General features: G+C 41.0%; 1 protein-coding gene across 1 annotated transcript in view; it reads left to right on the top strand.

The window, feature by feature from the left end:
• The first annotated feature begins 4,071 nt into the window (after positions 1 to 4,071).
• The window catches only part of RERE (arginine-glutamic acid dipeptide repeats), a 257,951-nt gene continuing 244,530 nt past the window's right edge, over positions 4,072 to 17,492 (top strand). Inside the window, exon 1 of the mRNA XM_065873056.1 lies at positions 4,072 to 4,393. Coding sequence (XP_065729128.1) covers positions 4,072 to 4,393 — 322 coding nt within the window. The remainder of the gene's footprint in view (positions 4,394 to 17,492) is intronic.

Genomic DNA, 17,492 nt, shown 5'->3' with positions numbered 1-17,492 from the left:
ATACGTATACTTAATTCTCACAGCAGCTCTGTGAAGTAGCTAGTTATTATCCCTGTTTTACAGCATTGAAACTGACTCAGAGGTAGAGTGATCTGCCTAAGGCACTAGCCCTGGCAGTGCCAAGAACTTGGATCTTGGCTTCTGAGCCCAGTCTTCTTGCAGTCCTATCAAGGGCCCAAACCTCCTGGGACTGCTTAAATAGTGACAAGAAGTGGTGTCCTTAAATGAGGTGTGGACCCTGAGCATGACCGAAATTTTAGTACTTTATCCAGATCAGTTCTGTTAAGTAGTGTAAGGTGTTTGTAGGTAGTTGTTGGCTTCACTTTGAAGAGGCAGACAGTGTTTGTGTAGAGGGTTAAGTAACCTGAAGTAATAAAGAACAGTTCTGTATCCTCGACTCTGTTAAATGCCTTTGACCCTGGTTAGATCACAACGAAACGAAGCTAGCCTACCAAATTTTATCAAGATAAAACAATGAAGGGCAATCTGATGACTCTGGAAACTAGTGTGAGGACTATACGTTCGTTTTTTAAAAAATCAGTCCTCTTCCTCACGTCACTCCAGCCCCTCTGGCCTCCCGTGTCTTGAATGTAACTGAATCACTGATGCCTCTGGACATTTGCACCTACTTTCCGCTCTGCTGGAATGGTCTCCGTGTGTCCTCTGTACTCACTCTTAACTTGGGACAAAGCCACCTCAGTGAGGCCTTACCTGACCATTTAAAATTGCAATCCTCTTATACTCCCTTGTCCCCATTGGACTCCCCATGTAAGATCTTTTAATATAGTGTATGTGTGTGTGTATGTGTGTGTGTGTGTGTGTGTGTGTGTGTGTGTGTGTATGTGTATGTATATATCTTTTTCCACTTCCTGGAACATCAGTTCCACAAGGGCAGGGATGTTTGTATGTGGTTCTCTGCTGTTTTCCCCATACCTAGGGCAGTAACTAGCACACCGCACATTGTGGGCATTCAGTAGACGTTTGTTCGTTGAATAGATGAAGATTGTTTTGAATCTGAAATGTTTTAGATTCGATTATTCCTTTAATTAATTATTAAAGTATCTTTTGCCGTGTTTCCTGTTTAACTGGGTTGAGTAGTGGATCGACAAGATATTTTCAATATTCTTGTCTGTCTTACTGGAGAAAAGTACCTCTTGTTTTTGGGGGGAGAGGTTAAAGTGAGTGTTTCCTAAAGCTGTGCAAATTATCAGCAAGAATACATGTAGGAAAGGTTGGCACCTGTGAAGATACAGATTATAACCTGAGCAGCAGGTTGGAATCAGGTCAGATGGGGTTCACCTTTGGGAGACCTGCTTTAGACTCACTCACGGGCAGATGATCTCTTCTTAGTTCTCCTCCTGTAGCCTGAAAAGTGGGAGTGGTGACTTCTGTCTGGTTCACATCCCTGAGTTGTAGACAGAGAGAATCTAATGAGATCATGGCAGGGACCTGCTTTGTAAACCCCTTGCTGTTTTAAAGATGCTGTTGTATTGTCTACTGTGCAGATCATTTCTAGCGTACTGAAGCGACAGCTACCTTTCTCGGTGCCACCTGGTTCCTCTCTGGATCCCTTTCCTCAAATGTTGTATTATTGTTGCATGTTGGTCATTTTATAATGAGGCTCAAAAAATTATGATTAGTGTGATAGGTACAGTGGAAAAGAATATATCCCCACTGAGCTATATTTTATAGCCAAATGTGAATGGTAGTTAGATTAACTTTTGCTTTGGATTATCAATATTCTTGGTTATCTGAAGGTTGGATACACGCACGCACGCACACACACACACACACACACGTAGAGGATTTTATTTTGTGGATGTTTTCTCTGTGGATTGTTGAATTTTTCTTGCTAACTCTTGGCAGAAACAACTCAAATTTTTTTGTAAATAGAAATATAGTATATGATTTTGTAGGGAGTAATGTTGAATGTACAATTTGGACTTACTGTTTTTTTTTTCCTTTTTTTAAGTGCTGAAATAATATTTTTACACAATTTTCTGGAGCAGTTATCTTGTTAACCCTAGGGAGAATGAGTTTTTTTCTTGAACTCATCGGAAGTATGTCTGTCCTGAACTGCGTCTTAGAGGCTTTCAGCCTAAGCTTCTTGTTCTTTTTAGATTCCCAGGAGGCCTTGGTATGTTTTCAGTGTCAAAGAGGAATGTTTTAACAACTGTATTAGCTGATGGTTTTCTTTCTTGTACGATTGGCTTGTTCAGGCTCTAAACTTAAGCCAGATGGAGAAAGTAATATGTCTCTTGGTGTATTTTCAATTGCTAACACTAGTGGCCTACAGGGACTTGGGAGTTTATTACTGTCTGTTTAGCAGATGATTCATCGAAGCAGAACTTTTGCAGGTACTAGAATAATTTTTCATTTTATGGAAATATGTTTAGAAAATTGAAATCCTATCTGAAAGTGCATTTCCTACGTAAAAGGAAGCAATTTAGGTTTGTGCTACATGCTTTCATCCTTCTGACTTTGCTTATAGATTGTTGGCATTATTGCTCCTTCATTGTTCTCTCACCCAAAAGTTGTTGTTAACATTTTGTAAATTTTCCTGAATGCCTAAGGATATTCGAAGTGCTTATGTGGAGGTCTTTTCTGGTATCAAGTTTGACCTAAGAGCTTTGGAGAGAGTATATGATAATTTTTATGGTTTTGGCATGACCAAAGAGAATTTTCTCTGTGTCTGAGGCATGTAACTAGAAACTGACTTGTTTGTTGTTGTCTGAGTAAAGAGGACCAATTTTTCGTTTCTTTGCATGTGTTGTTTCCTATCTGGCCCTCGTAGCATGAGCAAGGGATGGTTCTCCTATTGATCAGTTGTCTCCTCTCTTTGCATTAGAGCATTGCGGGCAAGGACCACGAGGTGTTCCCTCATGGTGTCTTTAGTTCTGAACCCCTGGCACGTAGATAACGTTTGGTACAGATTGCTGAAAAAATGAGATATTGGGAAGGATGATAAAAGACTGCAAAAGATAAATTACTGGTTATTATGACTGTTCCAAAACTGACATGTAAATAAAATTAAAATTTTTTTTATAAGAATTGTGTTGGGTTGGACCTTGGGGTTTACTCTTCACATTATACATTCTTAAAACCTTCAGACTTTCCTTTTGGGGTTTAGTTCTGGGGAGAAATTTATTAGGGAAACCATTAACAGTGGAAATTTGGAAGAATGTATAAACCACCTAATATTCCCTAAAGATGGAAGGTTGTTTTTGGAAGCTGTTATATTTTCTTAAGACAGAGATAATATATCTTTCGAGAAACCATTTTTCCTGGAAAATAACTAGAATAGTAAGTAGACCTAGAAGATGTAAAAAAATTGTAATTGAAGGCAAAGGAATCTTGCTTTGAGGTTGTCACTTTTATTTGAGTCAGCTCTTATGTTTATTCTTGAGAGGAGCTCTGGAAATTTGGAGAAGTGGCTGGAAAGAGTCTTCAGAAGATAATGCGCTGTGAGACATCCTGAGACATTTTCCAAGGCTACCCAAATTACTTTTTGCAGGTGGAAATAATTTAACTACAGGTTCTTACCCTTTTAAATTAATGTTATGGGTTATGAAGCCCCTTTTGTATACTTGTACCCATTATATGTTGTTTACTAGGGTACACTTTACCTTTTCCTTTAAAAGTTAGAGAAAACAATTTGCATACAGACAGCATAGTTTACCCTTACGCATTCAGACATCTTTCATTATTGGTGTGATCGAAAATCCCAAACCATATGCTAGTTGAGGCCCAAAACTTGTTTATATTTAAATTTGATATCACTTGTCCTACCTTTTTTCCTGTTGCCAGTGAGAAGTTTTAGTTGCTAAAGCATGAGTGAGTGAGTCATTTAACAAAACGTTCTTTTAGGAAGGAAATAGGAGAAAATGTTAAAGGAAAATCAATTTCGCTCTCTCTTTCCTCTCCTAGCATTTTTGAAACGTTGGGGTTGTTGGAGTGGTCGGATTTTCCCTGGAATTGAGTGAGAAATTCAGAAGACTGAAGCCCAGGCTTACTGTCTACCTTTCACGGAGGCCCAGCCGTGAGAGGACAGAAGAAGGCACGTGGCGAATCATGACAGCTGATAAAGACAAAGACAAAGACAAAGAGAAGGACCGGGACCGAGATCGGGACCGAGAGAGAGAGAAGAGAGACAAGGCGCGAGAGAGTGAGAATTCAAGGCCACGCAGGAGCTGTACCTTGGAAGGAGGAGCCAAAAATTACGCTGAGAGTGACCACAGCGAAGATGAGGACAATGACAATGGTGCCACCACGGAGGAGTCCACGAAGAAGACCAAGAAGAAGCCCCCGAAAAAAAAGTCTCGTTACGAAAGGACGGACACTGGGGAGATAACGTCTTACATCACGGAGGATGATGTCGTCTACAGACCAGGAGGTGAGGCGCCTTTGGGTCTTTACAGTGTTTGTGGTAGAGAAACGGTGTCAGCACGTGGATGCAGGCAGGCGTGGAACCCAGAAGAGTGGTTAGTGGTTTGGGGCAGGAAAGCTCCAGGTGGGAAACAGCTGCTGGCTTTGGTCATCTGGGTGCGCCCGCCTCCACTCGCCTCCTGCCCTGGCCGGTGTGCCTGTCGTTCTTTCCGTGTCTTCTGCTGCTATTCTTGCACTTCATCGCCTGCCCAGTAGTTTTCCTCTTTCCACTTCCTCCTTGCCTTTTGTCTTCAGCACCGATTAGGCTGTGTTGAGACCCTGCAGAATGGAGTACACAGTGGGACAAGTAAACCTTCAAATTCTTGGGAACAGGACATTTTACGTTGGCTACAGCAGTGACCAGAGACTAGAAGGTGTTTTTAATGGCCTTCAGACGAAGGTTTATTCCTCCTGATGACCTCCTTTTCCAAAGTATTGATCTTCAGGGTTTCTAGTCAGTGATAATAGATGAAGCCAAGTAACCTGCTCTGTTTTCCAGGAAAGGTACTGTGTTCACTCAGTATATTGAGGTTATTTATAGCAGTTGTTCAGAGAGAGAGAGACAGAGAGAGACAGACTCAGCTTTCAGATGAGATTCAGGGAAGCAAGTGATTGAGAACCTGTTGAACACCAGCAGAACCTTCCTTTTCCATATGACGTATTGTGTGTATTAAGGTACTTTTCTTACAGAAGTCAGTAAAACTAGCTAAAATCATTTTGTTTGAATTACTTACAGTGCTCAGGAATGATGTGAATTTCATGAGATGTAATTAACAGATTAAAAGCCTCTCAGTTTGATATTTTTCCAGGAGCGGGAGATTAAGGAGATTATGTCATTAACCTGGTACAGTTGTTTTGCTGAGGAGTACTGTAACTGTGCCCAGCTTCACATAAAGTATCAGATTTTTCCCCACAAAGGAATTAGTTTTGAATGTCAAAAAATAATCAGTGTTAGAAATTACACAGACAAGCTTGTATTCGCAACTATGTTTTGGTTGATGATGAACTGAGAAGATATTTATGTGATATAAAATTATCAAAGTTGAGGTTTGGGGGAAGTTGGAGCTCTGCTATAGAGATTTGGTAATGTGTAGGTTACAGTACTATCAGGATCTTTGATTCAGACTTAGATGTTGGATAGTCACATTTTCTTAGCCACTGAAGGCTTACCGCAGATTGCTTGCTATGAACCTGTGTAGTTCTAGATCATGAGAAAGGTACAGAATGGGTTAACTCCTTTAGCTATAGATTACAGGATGATAACTTAAAAATAAGGAAGGATCTTGTTAGCCTTTTCTCTTGATACATTACAATTCAGTGTGGTACTATACTATGATCTTTTGGATCACTGTCAAAAGTCTGGCTGCCTTGTGCAGTACTAAATGCCAGCCTTTCTCAGTGGAATGTTACTGCTGTGTCAGTGGGGATGCTTCCTCAAAATATTTATAGTCAGAACATGTGGGAAATGCTGCACGTACTGTCCCTCATGTGAGAGAGTCATAATTAATGACTCTGAGAAGTCCTGCAGTTAAGGAAACCTCTTCAGCGTTGAAAAAAAAAAATCTGCCGTTTTCCCCATTTATGGGCCTGTGGCATCCTGTTTCTGCTGAGTATCTCCCTAAGAAAAACCATTTTTGAGAAAACTAGTTTTGAGAACCGTTGCACATTCATATTGCATATTCTACAGGATGAAGGGAAATCCTTCCTGCTTGGTGCTTAGAAGACTCTGTGGAGGAAGGTTGCTAATGGCTTATTTTCAAAACAGCAGGTTCTTGTTTTGGGGAAGAACTGTGTACTCAGGGAGACAGACATTGTTTCAGTATATCTGAGGACCTTTGTGAAATGTGAAAAAGATACAGCCTCTCTGGAAGCTAAATATGTTATAAAGGATGTACGACAACCAAAAATGGCTATGAAAGTTTTCTTTGGCGCTCAGAGCATAACTACTTCCTGTGAGGTGCCCCTTGTGCTTGGGTGGCTGACAGCTGTGGCCTGGGGTTTGCATCCTGCCAGGTCCTGCCAGTCTGTAGGAGTAAGTAGGAGTAAGTAAGAGTCTTACTCTTTGGTAAGGAGACTGTTTCTGACCTTCTCAGTGGTTTCATTTCTTTTGCGGTTATGCATTCAAAGCTAAATGACTTCTCCAAATAGCTTCTTTCTCAATGGAGGATTTTAAAATAGTGCCTATTCTTTAGGTTTATCTAAACTGAAGAGTCAGAAGTAGGGTACTGTGGTTAGATTCCCAGGTGGGACTTGATTCTTTTCTTTCCTTCGTCTTTCTTTTTGGTCTTTCTCTTTCTTGGTGCAAAGTACTACAGTAACGTCTTCTGTTAGTGATGAAAAACCATTATCCTCACCCAATTGCAGAGATTCTCTGTGGTTTGTTGTGTCTTAAGTGTTTCAGTAGGGACTTTATGGGGCATCATAAGGGATTTCTTCAGTGTATTATTGTTATTCTCATTTGTTTCTTTAGGATGTAGATCACAAATTAATTTTTTTCTTTTTCCTTTTCTGAATTGGTTTTAATACTCAAATCAAGTATAAATTATAAATACCCCCCAAAATGTCATTAAGAATGAGCCTAGCAGTGAGTGATACCGTGAGGATAAAAATAGACTATTATATAACTATACTTCCTTGTCCTAGGGGGACAAGCCTATGTTCAGATTATTTGGTCTGAGAAGAATGAGGTTTTATTGAGAAATCGGGTATTTAGGAATTGTCACTAGCTAAGGTTTAACCTCATGCCTGGTTACAACCAGTTCTCTTTTGTTCCTGCTCATCATCTCTGGAGTTACCTTTATTTTGCCCTTAAAGGCTCAGCATAATGGACTTTTAGTTACAGTGCCCGTGTTACCTCCTGCCTTGGGGGTCTTTGCACGTGCTGTTGCCTCAGGTCAGTGACCGACCCTCCCGCCCTCCCCGTCCCCAACACACACACAGACATACTTACTTAACTGCTTTCCTTTCTTCATTTCTCCCATTCCAGTGTCATTGCCTTTCCCCTCCCACGTTTTCCAGATTTCCTTAATAGCTACTGTCCTGGCATTATGTATCTTTTCTTCTAGCACTTGTAACAGTAATACTTTTCTATTTATTTCTGTTACTATTTTAGGATTAGTAGCTAGCTCTCTCTCTCTTCCATAAAGGCAGCAACTCTGTTTTTGCTTATTCCTGGAATCTACAATAGTGTACACATAGTGTGTATTCCATAATATTTGTTTGCGTTTGTTTGTTTGTTTTGTTCTTGGCCTCGCCGCTTGGCTTGCGGGATCTTAGTTCCCCGACCAGGGATTGAACCTGGGCCCACGGCAGTGAAAGCGCCAAGTCCTAACCCCTGGACCACCAGGGAACTCCCAGTATTTGCTGAATAAATAAGTTTCTGAAATTTTTTTTCAAAAATATATTGACTGATAAATGATGTCAAAGTTAGAATAATGCTTCTGGAAGTCCGTCTTGAATCATTTATTTCCCAATGGATGATTTAACAGACTTGTTATAAAATAAAAACCAAAACAAAAACCTTGTGGAGCTCTGTTTATATTTTGCATCTGTGTCTAATCTGACTTCTTTGTTGTCTATCAGCCGTTACTCTACTTTTGAGATGACTGTCACGGTAACAAATTGATTCATTACACAGCTGTGTGCGGCCAGATTTCCCTTATGGGCCTCTTTAGCATAGAGTATTGATTTCTAAAGTTTGCTGTGGGTGGCATATAAATTTCTTTCTGCTTTTTTTTTCTTTTCCCTAGCTTTATTGAGATATAATTGACACATGACATTAAACTTAAGATGTATAACATAGTTATTTTATATATGTATATAATGCAAAATGATTATACCACAATGAGGTTAATTAATACATCCATTACGACCCAAAATTACAGTTTTGTGTGTGTGTGTGTGGGTGGGTGTGGGTGGTGTGAACTTTTAAAATCTATTCTCTTAGCAACTTTCAAATATACATGGCAGTATTCTTAACTATAATCACCGTGCTGTACGTTACATCCCCAGAACTTATTCATCTTATAACTGGAAGTTTGTACCCTTTGACTGCCTTCACCTATTTCCCCCTACCCCTATCCCCCACCTCCACACCTGTGGCAACCACTAATCTGTTCTCAGTTTCTGAGTTTGGTTTTCTTAGATTCCACATCTAAGTGAGATCATACAGTATTTCTCTGTCTGACTTTTTCACTTAGCATGATACCCTCAGGGTTCATCCGTGTTGTTGCAAACGGCAGGATTTCCTTCTTTTATTTTCAGTGGCGGAATAATGTTCTGTTGTATACCTATGCATTTTCTTTATTCCTTCAACCATCAGTGGACCCTAAGATTGCTTCCGGGTCTTGGCTATCGTAAGTAATGCTGCAGTGAACCTAGGGGTACAGATATCTCTTCCAGATAGCGATTTCATTTCCTTCAGATATATACGCAGAGGTGGAATTGCTGGATCAAATGGTAGTCATATTTTTGATTTGTGGAGAAACTCCCATGCTGCTTTCCAATTTACATTCCCACCAATAGGATATTCACTATTTTCAGTTAGATACTGTGATTCCTTTATTCTTGATCAGGTAAAAGAGTCAAAAAATTAAATTCAAATCATTGGGAGATATTTTTTCACTTGGGCAGGTCACTTTTGCTTGCTATTTCGATAAGGAAAGTGTTTTTAAAAATGTGGTTATTAAGCTGGTTCTCTGTTTTTTGTATTCTGTCATTTCAACTGATAATTTTTGATTCTCCCATTTACCCTAGACATATTCGTAGAATAAAAGAAATCTCCGTCACATACAAGAGAAGAGGAAAAAAATCTAAGACTCAGAATTTTCAAGTTTGTTATATCTCTGGTTCTTCTGCTTTCATAAACAGAGAGTGAAATTTTTCATGAAGATAAACTTTACTTATAAAAGACGAAGAACTTTTAAGTTTGTGGTTTATGAAATCTTAGGTGAAATAAAACATTTCCCCCTTTTATTTGCAAATTTTCCTTATTGTTTGGAACTGGGGACTTGAACTGATAAAGGACCTAGAAACTAGAATTGATTTTATATTGAACATTGAGATGTTAATTCCTTTTGATGCAAATGGAATCTAAGCTGGAAAAATCTAAACAAAATGAAACCTGGGGATCTAGTTTGAATTAAAATTACACATACACACACACGGACTATTGAGGTTAAAAGGAGACTATTAATCAAAGCATAATATTGAGTGGACTCAAAAGAGTCTAATACTGTATGATTCCTTTTATATAAAGTTAAAAAACAGGTGAAACTATTCTTTGGTGTTTTGAAGTCAGGATAGCAGTTACACTGATGGGGCGCTGGTGTCTGGAACAGAGCATGAAGGGGACTTTTGGGTCTGGTCATGTTCTGTTTTGTGGTGATAGTGCTGGTTACATGGATTTGTTCACTTTGTGAGAATTTATCATGCTTTGCACTTTGCTGTATGTCTGTTATACTTCAATGAGAAATTTACTTAAAAAGAAAAAGGAAAGTTAAAACGTGAAACTTTAAAAACCGTCTAGTGTCCCTTTGGTTCAGGTTTCTATTTAAGGAGGGAAGGGAGTTACCAGCATTTTAACAAATCGTCTGTCCTAACATTTAGCTGCTGATTCTTCACTGAGGGGTTGGTCTTTGACCAGTTAAGAGGCTGAATTTGGTTTCAGAGTCTTGATTTTCTGAATAATTGAAGCTTATCTACTGCAATCACACAGATAAACATTTCCTTTCTAAAATAAAGGTGAACAAAACTCTGGCATTCGGTGTTCCAGGACATACATTTTAGGAGAAAATAAAAGCTCATTTGATCTGCAGCTTTTTATCCATGGCTTTTATATGTAGAAGAATTTTAGGTAGAAGTGACATGAAAGTGAAGGTGTCTTTTTTTTTTTTTTTTTTTTTTTTTTTTTTTTGCAGTACGTGGGCCTCTCACTGCTGTGGCCTCTCCCGTTGCGGAGCGCAGGCTCAGCGGCCATGGCTCACGGGCCCAGCCGCTCCGCGGCATGTGGGATCTTCCCAGACCGGGGCATGAACCCGTGTCCCCTGCATCGGCAGGCGGACTCTCAACCACTGCGCCAACCAGGGAAGCCCGAAGGTGTCTTCTTGAGGCATTCTTATTTGGGAGGGGGCTTGAGTTTTTCTGATGATTGTGAAAATATTTTTTGTGTAACAAGAAACATGAATTCTGGCATAAAGGAACCTTTAGGGATGATAGTGGTTTGACTTGTTTACAAGTTCGTTTGCACTTAATAAATCTAATATTAACCTCCTTAGAGCCTTTCAGTGGGTCCCATTTGCTAGTAGGACAAAGTCCAAAATCTTCACGTGGCACACCAGACTGTGATATGATTGCCTATCTCCACAGTCATCTTTAGTTTTTTTTTAATCTGGGAGGAAGCACAGTGAGGCAGTGCGTGAGTTTGCAAGGGCTGTCATAATAAAGTACCACAAACTGAGTAGCTTAAACAACAGAAATCTATTGTCTCACAGTTTTTTAGGCTACAAGCTCGAGATCAAGGCCTCAGTAGGGTCATGCTGCTGCTGCAGGTGCAAGGGAAGAATCTGTCTATTCCAGGTCTCTCCTAGCTTCTGATAGTTCCTGGACTTGTGCTAGCATAACTGCAGACTTCACATGGCATTCTCTTTGTGTGCCTGTTTTTGTGTCTCACCAAATTTCTCATTTTTAGATGATTCTTTATTTATTTATTATTTACTTTTGCAGTACGGGGGCCTCTCACTGTTGTGGCCTCTCCCGTTGCGGAGCACAGGCTCTGGACGCGCAGGCTCAGTGGCCATGGCTCACGGGCCCAGCCGCTCCGCGGCACGCGGGATCCTCCCGGACCGGGACATGAACCCACGTCCCCTGCATCAGCAGGCGGACTCTCAACCACTTGGGCCACCAGGGAAGCCCTCTCCTTTTTATATAGACATCAGTCATTGGAGTAGGGCCCTACCTCATTCTAACTAGTTAGTGATTGGTTTTCCAAGGAAGGACACATTTTGAGGCACTGAGGGTTAGGACTTGAATGTATGAATTTTGGGGAGATGCAGTTCAACCCATAACAGGCAGGAAGAGCTTTGTGGCTACGTGGACTCAAGTTTGAGTGACCCAAGGTTTAATGACCACTTCAGCTCTCTTAGTTGTGTCCTTGGAATAGTTGTGAAAATGTATTTCTTATTTTTAATCACTATAATGTGTACTTTTAGTTGTGGGTTGTGTTTTTATTTTTTCTGTTTCTTTTGAAATTTTATTTCAACTTTTCCCAAGCCTCAAGAAATGATTGCCTTTTAAGTGTTTATTAGGAAATTATTAAAATTCTAAATATATGTAAAAGAAAATATTTTAGCACATAAAAAGTTACTACTTTATGAGGGTAGAAGAAGCAAGAGGAACTTCTAAAATTATTCTAACCAAAAGAATGAAAGGTGGTAGAGTTTTGAGACTAGTTAACCATATCTTTTTCTATTTCATAAGGAAGGGGTCCTTAAGTACAGTAAGACATGTCCTCCAGACGCTTGCTAGAGTGCCTGAGGTTGGCCACAGGTGGGCGTCCCATGAGAGTTGGTTAGAAACGCACAGTCTCAGGTTCCACCCCAGACTTACTGCGTCAGAATTTTTGTTTTCAAAAGGTGATTTAAATACACATTAAAATTTGAGAATCACTAATCTAGATCAGCGCTTCCCGGTCTTTCTCAGGTTAATGCACAAATATAAAATGAGCACATTGCCTTGAGGGTTGAGAGGACCAGCATCCCAGCATACCTGTCACTTATTTACAGCAGAATGGAATTTAGGCAGATCCAAAACAGGGAGAAAAGGAAGATACTCTTTCATGGCTAGAGTTGTTGTTGTGTGTGTGTGTGTGTGTGTGTGTGTGTGTGTGTGTGTGTTTTAAATTTAATTAATTTATGGCTGTGTTGGGTCTTTGTTGCTGCGCGCGGGCTTTCTCTAGTTGCGGTAAAGCGGGGGCTACTCTCGGTTGCGGTGCGCGGGCTTCTCATTGCAGTGGCTTCTTTTGTTGCAGAGCACAGGCTCTAGAGCACAGGCTCAGTCGTGGCGCACGGGCCTAGTTGCTCCGCAGCATGTGGGATCTTCCTGGACCAGGGCTCGAACCCATGTCCCCTGTGTTGGCAGGCGGATCCTCAACCCCTGCACCACCAGGGAATCCCCCATGGCTTGAGATTTTGATGTAAAATGCAGCATATGTGGTTCAGGAGGAATAGAGGTGGCTGTAGAATTACGTTGTGACCAGTCAACTGGGAAAGATTTGGATCTTCTCAAGTGCCTGATTGCAAAAGGAACTGTGAACCTGGTTGCAAATAAACAGATGTGAGGGAGAGAGGGAGCTGTAATCATGGATGATAACTAACCGTTTTTAAAACACCTGCTCGTTTCCAGTACTGGGCTTGCTTTACACGTGTTGTTTCTAGTCCCCAAAGTCTCTACACAAATCAGTCATTGTTTCCCTGTAGTACATATGGGGACAGAGAGGCCACACAGCTAGTTTGTAAGACCGCACGGGCCTGGGAGAATTGGTTAAAGCCAAGAATGGATGGACATTTGCAAAAACTACTGAAGATAATAAAAATAATAAACACACTTATGTTGAAAGATAAAGAAGGGATAGGCCCATTTCTTAGAAAATGCAAATGAAATAATTACTTGGCTCCTTTTCTTTCTCCTACTCCTAGTTACATCTTGCCTCCTTCTGAAAATTGTTTCTCTCTCATTTGCTAGACACATATAAAGAATTGTTAAAAAGGTAAATGCATAACAGTTACGGGAAGTATGCTGAGTGGGGCGAGGTCAGTTGTTGCAGAATATTTAGGCTACTGTTGAAACCTTACCCCAGCAGCTGAAAGGGAAGATACATGGTTTATGTGATCTAATAAATGCGAGCATATTGTATTCATTCAAGTTTTTTTAATGCAAGCTGGGGAACATTGGCCACATCACACACAAAAATAATCTGTTGGTAGAATAACACACAGAATGGGTGGAAACCTGCCTGATCGAGGGAAGTTCCGATTCTGGGTCAGCAGAAACTACTGACCATTCCATCTGGGTGCTACCACTGGAATAGGTGTCCTTCAGCATTTTCCTGTCTTGCTGTCACTCAGCTCCAGTCACAGTCTCAGAAGAGTAAATTTGGTTGGTGAAGCTTGAATTGCATGTCTGTGTCTTGGATCAGAAAAGACAGATCTTGATTTATTGCTCCCCCTAAAACTACACATGGTGGAGCTACAGTAATTCCCCTCAGTGGAATTCTGGAGCTGTTTGGTGGGGGAAGTAGATGAGAGATGGCCAGGAGAACGGCATGTGTTCCCTGTGTACCACTTTATCAGGAGACTCTCACTGTGTCACCAGATTCAAGGAGAACTTCTAACGATATATGGATATTTATAAACAGTTTGTTTTGCTATGCATGTGCTAGGTAAATAGAGGCACGATGTCAGTGGAACGTGCCACTTGTGCTGGTTCATATGCAGCTTTTCTAGGCAAGAGGTGTGTGAATAGAGGAAGTGGAATTATAGTGTGCAATTATATGGTATAATATAGGCTTATAGTTTAGCAGAAAAGGAAAAAGAAGATGAGAATTTAAACCTTCAGTTTGGCTGTTGCACCAATGAGAGCCCTTTCATCTCTCTTTAAAGTGAAATGAAAAAATGAGCACCTGTCCTGGGGCTCCTTCTCCAGAGAGGTGCACCCCGCCTTATGTGCCTGCTGTTGCTCGCCTTTACAGAAGCCCCATGTTAATCTGCACTGTTTCGGTACCTTCGAGTCAGCATCTGCTGTTTTTATGAATTTTTTTTTTTTTTTTGCGGTACGCGGGCCTCTCACTGTTGTGGCCTCTCCTGTTGCGGAGCACAGGCTCCGGACGCGCAAGGCTCAGCGGCCATGGCTCACGGTCCTAACCGCTCCGCGGCATGTGGGGTCTTCCCGGTCCGGGGCACAAACCCGTGTCCCCTGCATCGGTGGGCGGACTCTCAACCACTGCGCCACCCGGGAAGCCCCTTTTTATGTATTTTAAATATTCCCTAAGGCAGCCTTCAGCACCTCTGTGTGCCTGCTTGGGCTAGGCTGTGTTATTTCTTGAGGTTATACTTACTGATAAAAAAAAAGGGGGGGGGGGAACTTTCCTGGTGGCGCAGTGGTTAAGAATCTGCCTGCCAACGCAGGGGACACGGGTTTGAGCCCTGGTCCAGGAAGATCCCGCATGCCGCAGAGCAACTAAGCCCATGCGCCACAACTACTGAGCCTGCGCTCTAGAGCCCATGAGCCACAACTACTGAAGCCCATGTGCCTAGAGCCCGTGCTCCACAATAAGAGAAGCCACCGCAATGAGAAGCCCGTGCACTGCAACCGAGAGTAGCCCCTGCTCACTGCAACTAGAGAAGGCCCACACAGCCACGAAGACCCAACGCAGCCAAATAAATAGATAAATAAATTTATATTTAAAACAAAACGGTAATCTGATTTTAGAGTTGCAGTAGTTTTGGTTAAGCTGCCCCTTACCCTGTATTTTATTTTTAATAAACATTTTTTGCAGAACATGAGGTTTTCCCAACAATATATATATTGTGTTACAGCAGAAGTGTCTACATGAGAAACAGTGAACCACAATGTATTCTTAACCTATGTATTCCAAAAGAAACAGAAATGTTCTATATGCGGCCATTTGAAAATCACCCTTGTTAATGGCAGGTATATGTTATGGATAAATAGTAATCCTTTGAAGGCATTTTTATGAACAATTAATCCTCAAACTCAGAGATCTAGCTTGCTGGTAATCTATTCACCTGTTTCCTGGATCCCACTTTTAGCCTGCATCCAGAAATCCTCTGGACACCCCGCACCCCCCAAGGACCTCTGATCTGTGGCCTCACCCCTTCTCATAGTCCCTTTACCCCTTGACGTTTCACACCAGGTTTAAATGCCGCCATTCCCATTTCTTTTGTGTCTTTTCCTTGCTGTTCCACTCCAGAAGGACAGGGATCTTTTTCCTTTTAGCTCACTCACGTACCCCAGTTACCTAGAAAAGTGTCTAGGACATTCTAGGCACTTTGTTATTTTTTCCCCAGATGTTTATCAGCATAGGCAGGGGTGGTGACTCCACACTTGAGTGTTCACCCTGTGTTTCTTGGGCGGCCTCTCTTGAATAGCATTGTCTCAGCTGTGCTGCCTTTAGGAGTTGGGCAGTAAACACATGTACAGAGTGGCTGATGTAAGGACTTCCTTGAGAAGGGTCTTCAGGCTGAAATTTTATGTAGAAAAGACTATCCAGAAAGTTTACTTTGGTTTAAAAAATTGGTATTCAGTTTGTTAAAGTTATAAATTAGAATACATGGCACTACTTCTTAGAAGTTCAGCTTACAAGTCTTATATCCTTTATAAATTAATTTTAACAGTCACTTTTAAGGGATTTTTGAATTGTGATTGGTCTTGTTTTTAAAGTAATATCTTCAACAGTTAGGCTTGCTTATTACATAAGTAAAATAAATTTAATATGTGGTTTCTATTGTTAAGGGATCTTTTAACACAAACCTTCTCAGAGCACTTAATGCTTCTCATAAATGAAGTAAATCATACCTATGAATGAAGTGAACCTATGAATGAAGTGCCTTAAATGTTTCAGTGCTGTGTGTAAGCTCCCTTAGGTTTCAGTCTTGACCGCCCCTCTGAATCAGTGTCACACACGGTGAGGTGGGTGGTTGCGAGGGACAACCTCTGTGCCTTTGTTTCTTCACTGGTGAAATGGGCATCAGAGTATCCGCTCCAGGGGCTTTACACAGGTACACACACGTACACACAGGGCTTCTTCAGAGAGGCCAGGCATATAATATGGCTCTAGGTAGTGTTACTTAGAAAAATTGGAATTACAGGATATTGTTGTAAGCCACATTCTTTTAACTATAAAAAGAATAAAAATATCAAATCCTGATATCTTATTAACCCCAAAAATGTTAATATACTTTTGATTCTCTCAAGTCTTTCTTTAATTCTGAATGCTCTCAGGGATAGAAGATGTGTCAATTTAAGGAGGTAATTACCACCAAATTGGGGTTACTTAATTTTTAATCCTCCTAGATTGAAAAGCTATGTATCTGCTGATGGGAGATATTTATAGTCACTAAGCCTCCATCTTCAGAACTCTAAAGGGAGATGGCTTCTGACCTCACATTATCTAATTCTTTGACTATTCATAAAAGTCTGCAACTCTTTTATGGTTGGCTGCCTGTTTTTTTTTTTAAAATTAAAAGTTTCACTTTTGGCTGGAAAGGCTGTTGAACACAATGGAACCCTAAGATACACGTGCTTCCTCTCCAAAGATGAAGGGCTTTGACCCTCTTAGGATCTCGTGTTCTATTTTCTTAGGACTGTGTAATCCTTATGAGTATTTGAAATGTTCAGTGGAATGTTTGCCTGCCTAGTGATGACAGCAGCTCATGAACTTATCCTGTGACACAGGAGTGGGCTCAGGCAAAAACTTTTCCTAGGAAGCTGCTTTGCTTGTTCAGATGCTCAAAAAAATATCTCAGTGAAGCGTGGAAACCTCACGGAATTCCTGGCGAAGGTTATTTTGAGAGGGGACATTACTCTGCTCTCAACCACCTGTGCTCTGACGTTAATGTGGCTACTGCTGAACATGAGCTCTGGCCGTTCAGGACTCCGTTTGGGTGGGTCAGTCACGATGCGGTCCCAGTTCTGTATATTTGTGTGTCTGAGTCTGAATTGGACTTGCCTCTTGCTGTTGGTTGGTTTCAGTTTGCCATAGTTGATAGAGAGCTTTTCTTTTGGTGGAATTGGTTACCAAGTTTAGTTATTGCTCCTTAAGACCCTCTCTGAGTATCATGGTAAACACAACGTGCACCCTTCTTCCCCCGCCTGCCCCGTTTTTTTGGTCTCAGTAGAACCTGCATCTTTCTAGTTCATTAAAAGCATTATATGAAGTTGAAAAAGGGAGCAGGATTTGTCAAGAACCCCTTATCAGTATTTTGATAAAGAGACTTTTTTAAAAGCCTAGTTTTCTTTTTCTTTTAATTGATGGTATGTCACTTGGCCTG

Source organism: Phocoena phocoena, chromosome 1 (genome assembly GCF_963924675.1).
Source record: "Phocoena phocoena chromosome 1, mPhoPho1.1, whole genome shotgun sequence".
In the NCBI taxonomy this organism is placed as follows: Eukaryota; Metazoa; Chordata; class Mammalia; order Artiodactyla; family Phocoenidae; genus Phocoena; species Phocoena phocoena.
The sequence above is the reverse complement of the archived record's forward strand: the minus strand, read 5'-3'. Positions and strand labels throughout refer to the sequence as shown.